Raw genomic sequence first — 8,714 nt, forward strand, 5'->3', positions numbered from 1 at the left:
TGAGGTATGCAAACACACATTTGGACAAGCCAGCTTCATTTTGGAATAAGGACTGATGAAACAAAGATTGAGTTATTTGGTCACAACAAGGGGCGTTATGCATGGCGGCAAAAGAACACAACGTTCCAAGAAAAACACTTGCTACCCACAGTAAAATTTGGTGGAGGTTCCATCATGCTGTGGGGTTGTGTGGCCAGTGCCGGTACTGGGAATCTGGTTAAAGTTGAGGGTCGCATGGATTCCACTCAATATCAGCAGATTATGAGAATAATGTTGAGGAATCAGTCACAAAGTTGAAGTTACGCCGGGGCTGGATATTTCAACAAGACAACGACCCAAAACACTGCTCAAAATCTACTCTGGCCTTTATGCAGAGGAACAAGTACAATGTTCTGGAATGGCCATCCCAGTCCCCAGACCTGAATATCATTGAACATCTGTGGGGTGATTTGAAGCGGGCTGTCCATGCTCGGCAACCATCAAACCTAACTGAACTGGAGATGTTTTGTAAGGAGGAATGGTCCAAAATACATTCATCCAGAATCCAGACACTCATTACAGGCTATAGGAAGCGTCTAGAGGCTGTTAATTCTGCTAAAGGAGGCTCTACTAAATATTGATGTGATTTTTCTGTTGGGGTGCCCAAATTTATGCACCTGTCTAATTTCGTTTTGATGCATATTGCACATTTTCTGTTAATCCAATAAATCTCATTTCACTACTGAAATATTACTGTGTCCTTCAGTTATTTGATAGATCAAAATGAAATTGCTGATCCAAACACCCAAATATTTATAAATGAAAATCATGGAAATTGTCAGGGGTTCCTAAACTTTTGCATACAACTGTAAATACTCCCATTGTGCAGCTTCTAATGGTACATTTTTTGTTGAGATTCTGTCTGAGTTTGTTTTATATTTATTTGTGCCTTTTCATTATAGAGACGGTAGAGAGCAATGACAGGAAATGAGGGGAGAGAGAGATGGGGCCCCCGGGAAGTTTTTATCATTTGCATATATGCTAACTAATGAGCAGCAGGGTGGGAAAGGGAGATCCATGGATATTTTCCTTTCTGACAAAATCTTAACAAAAGTAACATTATGCAGAGAATTAATTGCTTGGCTAATGTGTCTGATTTTATCACATTGTACAGGTGTTTTATTGTGTCCATCCCCTGTGAGTGTGAGGAAGGTGCCCCTATAAATCTCCAAATGTCCGCCAGGTGGCGCTGCAGTCCTTTTTTCCTCCTTTCCTTTGACCCCTTTACCTCTCCTTCTTTTCTCTGTCTTTTTCTGCCAGTGTCAACATCTTACATGTCCAGAGGCAGTCTAGGGATGCCATTTTGGCAATGATTAGCACCCCCACTGGTTTGTGTGGAAGTATTTGTCCAGATGTGCAGGAACTAATGTCTACTGAATTAGGACTGCATATCTCTGTGGCCAGGCCAAGTTTAGATGGTCCTAGTTGTGCTCTGAGGAAACAGGAACAAGGTTTTTCGGTTCAGTCGGGGATAAGCTGTGTGTGTGTGTGTGTGTGTGTGTCAGTGAATATTTATTTACTTGTCTGATTACAGTACAGCTCTGGGAAGACTTTGTTAGGGATGCAGGTGTGAGTGCATATGCGTTTGAATGTGTGCCTCCTGCAAATGAAATATATTATCATGTTTCTACATGAAAAGTTTCCTCAGCAAGTGCTTTCCAGCATTGAGAATTGGGGCGTTTGAAGATGGACAACAGCTCCATCCCCAGGCTCCAGAGCAGCTATAAAAACCACAGCAGTCATTTTAAAGTAGATTTCTGTTAAACCTTTGAAATAATTTTTTGAATGTAGCTGTACGTGCACGTGTGTGTGTGTGTGTGTGATTGGAATGTTTTTGTGTGTGATAGTTCCTTCTGGTGAACATATTTGAATTCTCTTTGATGTGCATGTACATGTTCTCTTCAGGGTCTTCAAATCGGCACCAGAGAGCTGGAGGAGATGGGAGCTCAGTTCTGTATGGCCCTGCTGAGGCTGAAAAGGCTGACAGGGCTCCGCAACCACCAACACCTGCTGGACTTGGAGAGCGATATCATTGGGACACAGTCTAAAGTGGTCAGGTTAGTTAAGTGGAGCATGTTGCAAAGTCTCACAAACACACACACAAACCACAACACACAGTTCATGCAGGTGCACACAGATGCTGTGAGACTATTTAGAGAGAGAGCGTTCCTTTTAATGGTTAGAAACACGGCTCACAAACAAACCATACACACTTGAGGAATATAGTCTGTGATCTCATAGAAACAAGAAGGCAGGCGAATTTCAGAACTTTTTATTTCTCGACAGTGTACATTCAGTGTTGTTATCCTCATGCAACCTTCCCAAGATATCTAAGATTTTGAAAGTGTGTTTTCTGTTGCCAAAAATCCTACATGGAAAACAGTAAAATGGTTACAGACTGTTTTCTTTTTTTATCTGCACAAAACACCCTCCTAACTTAACTGCCAGACACATTTCACTCTTGGCACTGATACTCAACAGTGTGACTGTCACTCCGGATCTCCTCTGAAGCACTACTCAAGAAACAAATGAAGGCCTGCATTTATACAGGGCTGCTTTGAGCATCATTGAAATTCTATCAGAGTATGATGACTATAATGACAACTCTGGAGTGAGAGAGAAATGGGTATGAATAATTGTCAGCAGTGCCATTATTTCTCTATGAGACCGTAAAACAGCCTCAAGCTTTTTTTTTTTTTTTTTTTTTTTTTCATAAAAGCATTTACACCTACACAGTGGGGTTTTCAGGGCCAGTCAATGGCACCGTGTGGATTAAATGCACATGGAACATGCAAACTAGTACACTGCCTTCCTGCACAGTCGCTTGTAGTTGGAATATATTAGCACAAAGTAGGAAAGAAATATTTTAAAGTGGTCAGTGTCAGAGCATGTCCTCATTCACTTAAGTGCCAGTGCATACAAGGGAAGGCAGCATTGAATATGTTAATCTTACCAGTCATACCAGTACAATGTATCTTCACATTGTTTATACCTCTTGTCACACCATGTTTGCTTCTTACAAGAGTATCAGCAGTGATTCATTAGACCGTTCATCTTGATTATTGTCTTGGAGTTCACAACTTAATGCTCTGGTCTCTCTCTTCGCATACTATAGACAATTCTTTGACAAACAAAAAGTAACTTCATTTTTCTTTCCTCAGTGTGTGGTGGTGTTGTAGTAGTAGTAGTAATAATTGCCAAAGCAACAATTTTTCCCCTTCAAATTAGTGCTGAAAAGATTAGTGTATTAATCATTCATAAATCAATTTTGGTAATTATCATTCTCTGGTTCGAGCTTCTCCAATGTGAGGATTTGCTGCTTTTCTTTGTTTTATATGACTTAACATCTTTGGGTTTTAGACAGTTGTTTGGATAAGATAAAACATTTGAAGATGTCATATTGGGTTCTGGAAAATTGCCATTGACTTAGTAGTCAATAGTAGTAGTTGGTAGATTATTCAATACTGAAATGAATCAATACTCGCAGCCCTACTTCAAATGTTTTTTTTCTGATTTCATTAAAACCCAATAAATGGAAAAGTATTGAAGTCATAACCGTCCCCTTTGCAACACAGTGTGCTTGCTAAAATTAGGAAAAGTCATGAAATATCAGGTTGATAAACCAGTGTTAAGCATGTTTATTGAGCTTTTAAAGATAGCCAAAGAGGACCCAAAACAGACCCTAGGGGTTAAAAGACAAATGAGGAAAATTAAGTTTTAGCTATAAAATCATGATCAAAATCAAAGTTCATCCATATTTTACTTCTACATCCTAACAAATGGCCGCATAGCTTTACCGTATATAAAATCAACTCTATTAAAATCCCCTGTTCGGAAATATGAGTTCCACACAGATTAGACTGTACTGCCACAAATAAATTATTAAACTTGGCCAAACCCAAGCTGTGACCACCAAAGTTATCTTAATTTCTTTTTTTTAAATGTCAGCGTTCACTCCTCCACAGATTTGTTAAAGCAGTTGATTCAAGAATGGCTTTAAACTCAAAACCACTTAATGCTCACGTCTCTCCCAGTGTCTCCCAGTCTCTCTCTCTCTCTCCTACTAACCTGCTCTACTCTCATATTGATATATTCATTCATCATTTATGTGTCTGATCATTAAGGGACTCCAAAAGTGTTCTGGTGCTTGTGTGTTTGCTTGAGTATCCTTTGGGATTTTGTTGCTCTCCATCCCGGGTTTATGGTTTTTATGCATGGGGCTTGGTATGGTACCACTTACCATTTAATAGGTCATCACAACAATGATATTGTGGCCATTGGAAGGCGTCTGCAAATAACTGGGTGTCTCGGAGCGAGTAAATGGGTGGATACGGACATGGGTGTGTTTCTGTGTGAGTGTAAGGAAGACAGAAAGAGATGTGGAGGTTTATTCATTGTGAATGAAGGTAATTGGGGGTTTTAATGTACATACATGGATCTGTATATTAAGATGGACTGTATATAAAGATGATGGATGCAGAAACTGTAACCCAAGGAAAGGAGAGATTGTTTTTTTCTGTAATGGTCTGTAATGGTTGACTCACAACTCTCATTATCTGTTTGGACAATATTCTGTCCATCCACATCATTACACACACATACACATTTACTATACATATACTGACGCACAGTTTTTCCCTCTGTCTCCCTCTCTCTCTCTTGCACTCACACACTGGTGAGCTTGGTGGGAGATCATTGTCTGAGCCCCCTGATCGACTGTCTCCCTGGGATCACATTTCAGACCATTAACACCATTAAAAAGCCACTAAAGCCACTAAAACCTCAAAGAACCAGCAACCATTTAACCATTAAGACAAACAGGAAAAAAAACAAAAAACTACTTCATCAGAGTACACAAGCACAGTTTGTTTCCTGCTTCTATTTTGTTATGGTTTTAAAATATATTTTAAATTGTATAATATTATAGTAGAATTTTTTTTTTTAAACTAAAATGTTTGTATTTTATTTTAGATACTTTCGTTTTGCTATTATTTAGAGCTGAAACAATTCCTCAATTAGTAGATCGACAGAAAATTAATCTGCAACAATTCTGATCATCAGTTAATCCTTTGTCATTTATCAAGCTAAGATGCCAAACATTGTCTGGTTCCAGCTTCTCAGAATTAAGGATTTGCTGCTTTTCGCTGTTTTGTAAACTGAATATCCTTGAATTTCTGACACTTAATCAGGCAAAACAAGAAATTAGACACCTTGGGCTCTTGGGAATTTGTGATGGGCATTTGTCACATTTTGTAAACTAAACAATTTATTAATACATCTTAAATAATCGATAGATTCATCAATAATGAAAATAATCGTCAGTTGCAACCCTAATATTACTGCATTCACATTAAAATTATTTCATCAGACATTGTGGAAATGCTCTGAGATATGAGTTTATAATATAATGGCAGATTGTAAGATCGCAGTTGTCTTTTTATTTGATCTTTTTTCCCCCCAACTAAACGCATCATAAAGAAAAGATAATATTTATCCAAATAAACTGGCATATTGATAATCCTTTATTTTGTATGAATGCCTCATGCTATGTTTGATTTGTGTTTTCTGTACTTTCAAGAAATGGGGTTCTCAACAGTACATTTTCAAGGACCACGAAACAACCATTCAATTTCCACTTCAAATGCATTTTCTTGGGTGTTTTACTCTGTGAAATCAGAGAGCTCTTAGTCGCCTCCAGTGACTCTGAGTTCAACATGACAGTTATATGCCATACAGTATATGTAAGTGAAGATATGTATTTGGTTTTAAGAAGTTCTGTACAAAAGATTATTATTTATTATACAGTTTCTCAAAATAATTCATGCAGAAATACATTTTGTAATGTAAAATATCCACAAGCATCAATGGCACAATGTGCTATCTTTTCCTGAAAAGCTAACGTGATGTAGATGCAAAGTTTTGCCAGTGACAGGCTTATTCACATCATTAACTTATGGAGAAATGTCCATCAACACCTGTGTTAACACTTAGTTTTGTTATCCAGCAGCAGCCCCACCACCTATGTGATGGAGGAGGACGAGCCGTCCTTTCTGGAGGCGATAGACTACAGCGCAGAGAGCAACGATGAGGATGCCGAGCCTGAAAACGAGCACGGTAGCGAAGTCCATGAGATTCCCGATCACCTCGATCAACTGTCAGACTCTGAGACAAATCACCGGGACTAACGCTGAGGTGTTCACCTCCTCTGTACCTGGCAATTAGAGCTTATAACCAGCCAGTGCTTGGATTCTTAGCTGATCTGAAATAAAAGATTTCACAGGTAAAATAGTCAGAACCCACACTTCTCACTTTGACTGGTGGATAAAATAGCTTAGATTTACACCTAACCCTATTATATAGACACTTTATGATAGTACGTAGGCTACATTGGCACCACTCAGGTGCTCTTTTCCCAACAGTGTTGCTCCTGAAGGTGCGTACTCCTGCCTCTCACTTCAGACAGGCTGATAAAAGCCCTCAGTAAGAATTAGGATGGATTTCAGTGAATGTTCTCACCTTTCACCGTCATACTATAACCTACATGAACTGTAACCCCTGACCTCAGACACCATATAGCCTCTGAGATTCACATATAGATAGCCAGAGCAGCAAACAGCAGGCACCGCCGATCCTTAACTTGAACCCTTGTCCACTTGCTCATTTCTCACAGCCGATCTTACACTAAAGCTACCTGACAAGGCTGTGGAAGTGTAATAGAGCCAGTGGCTTCTCTAGGTACTGTAGGTTTTTGAAACCCCTCTCTCACCCGTGACCCTGTGTTTGATTAAAAAAAACTCCTGGTGATGGAGGGTAACTGGATCTCCCCAACTGACCAGCTTAAAGATCCAACCAACCTGCCTTCTTATTTCCTTTTTCTTTCCTTTCTTTAGTCTCACCCTGCACTTTTTACTCCTTTTCTTGGTTTGGGCCTTCCTTGTGTCTATTCTTGCTTGCCTCCTTCCTTATTTTTCTGACAAGCCAAGGTGTCTCGGATGCAGGGTTGACCAAACAACTCCGTATCAAAGCTTATAGCTGCAGGTTAACGTCAGTCATCACGAGTGTTGAGTTATGACCTCACTTCCTCTCCTCTGTAACCCCTCCTCTCTTCAGCCGCAGTGCATGTGGTCCGATAGTCTGTTTGTTTGCCTTGCTGTATCCAAAACAAACTATTATTATCATTCAAACATAGAATGTTCACGTCTTTATCAAGACAAACCTTGTACAATACATGAAATGCAGATATAACAGGGTTGGTTTGAGTTTCTTGATCAACAGTAAAAAACATGAAGATGGAATGTAAAATATCCACATGCACTGTTGGTGTTTTCATTGTTTTTAATAATAGACAGTATTATAATGTTAGACAAAGCAGTAATGAACAAGACGCATGAGCTGCAGAGAGCAGAAACCCTTTTGCACTTTGGATATATACACTATACATGCAAAACAAAGAGAAACAAACGGACTGAGAGCGAAACATCACTTTACAACATGCCACAGTTTGCAAACCTCACCTCATTAGTCTGAAGTTCTGAGAGTCCAGCCCAAAGCTGACAGTAATGTTGCTGTGATGTTTTAAAGAATTATACTGGAATTTTTTTCCCTCCAATCTGTGTGTACATCTTGTGGATTTGCTTAGGAGAGACCCATGCATTAAAAACAGATGGTGCTTTGTATTGAGAGTATCAAGCAGTTTGTTGGATTATTTCTTTATTTTGTTTATGTTTCTGTTGCATTTGTACAGCTAGTGCATGGCTATTTTCTCTTGTTTTTATTTTGTAATTTATTAAGTATTGTTTCTGGGTTGTAACCTGTATGTATATGAGGCACTGTGAGTGTATGAGTGCAAATGTGTGTGTGTGTGTGTGCGCGCGCAGGAGTTTAAGATATTCCATTATTCAGCTCAGCTAATACTCTTACAGTGTATTTCTTCTTTCAGTTTGATAATCTCCTCTCACTCTCCTTCACTCACTCACTCCCTAATCATTTTCTCTCTCTCTTCTTCCCTCCACTCCCTCCTTTTCTATCTTTCTCTTGGCACTACTTTCTTTAAAATTTTCCTCATGGACATCTTACAGACCCAGGGAGATCCTTGTTCTGGGTGCGTGTGTGTGTAACAGACATATGATGTGAAATAATGTCGGTACCCTCTGAGAATTGTGTGTGCTGTTATATCTCTGTTTGTTCGTAGCAGTTTATGTCGACATGCTGGGCTACTTTTGTTTTGTGTTTTTTTTTTTTTGGAGATAAACAAGCAGAGAAAGCAACTCATTTTAAGTTGATTGTAATGCAGAAAACTGAAGCCAAGAGTGAACATGGGAAATAAAATGTGAATGTGGTAAACTATCTGCTTTATTTTATTTTTCTTACCTGCACGCTGTATTTCAGAACATTATGGTGCTTTGTGAGGTTTCATTAATTTTCTTTTAAGTCTCAATTGAATGAACATTAAATTCACTCAACATTTCTTCTTATGAAGACCTTTTTCTCAAACTTGGTAAAGTAACTGTAATGGATTCTAACTGTGTTATGGGGAGAGGTACTGTGATTGGCAGACCAAACCAAAACCATAAAGGATCATATTTTCATATGTTAGTTTAGATAATTGGGTTAGACTGGACTTGTTTAAACAATCACTCAAGTTTTCAATGCCACATGCACTCCATTGTAAGGCT

The 8,714-nt window shown here is 38.9% G+C and overlaps 1 protein-coding gene across 7 annotated transcripts in view; it reads left to right on the forward strand.

Annotated features, from left to right (window-relative positions):
* Positions 1-8,385, forward strand: part of agtpbp1 (ATP/GTP binding carboxypeptidase 1) — a 28,872-nt gene extending 20,487 nt beyond the window's left edge. For 5 of the 7 annotated variants that reach the window (XM_044195819.1, XM_044195821.1, XM_044195822.1 and 2 more), the window contains 2 exons: positions 1,945-2,096; positions 6,044-8,385. In XM_044195819.1, coding sequence (XP_044051754.1) covers positions 1,945-2,096; positions 6,044-6,224 — 333 coding nt within the window. In that variant the 3' untranslated portion in view covers positions 6,225-8,385. The remainder of the gene's footprint in view (positions 1-1,944; positions 2,097-6,043) is intronic. The other 2 variants (XM_044195820.1, XM_044195824.1) reach the window with 1 other exon arrangement.
* Positions 8,386-8,714: the final 329 nt, after the last annotated feature.

This window comes from Siniperca chuatsi, linkage group LG5, assembly GCF_020085105.1.
Source record: "Siniperca chuatsi isolate FFG_IHB_CAS linkage group LG5, ASM2008510v1, whole genome shotgun sequence".
NCBI classification, from domain to species: domain Eukaryota; kingdom Metazoa; phylum Chordata; class Actinopteri; order Centrarchiformes; family Sinipercidae; genus Siniperca; species Siniperca chuatsi.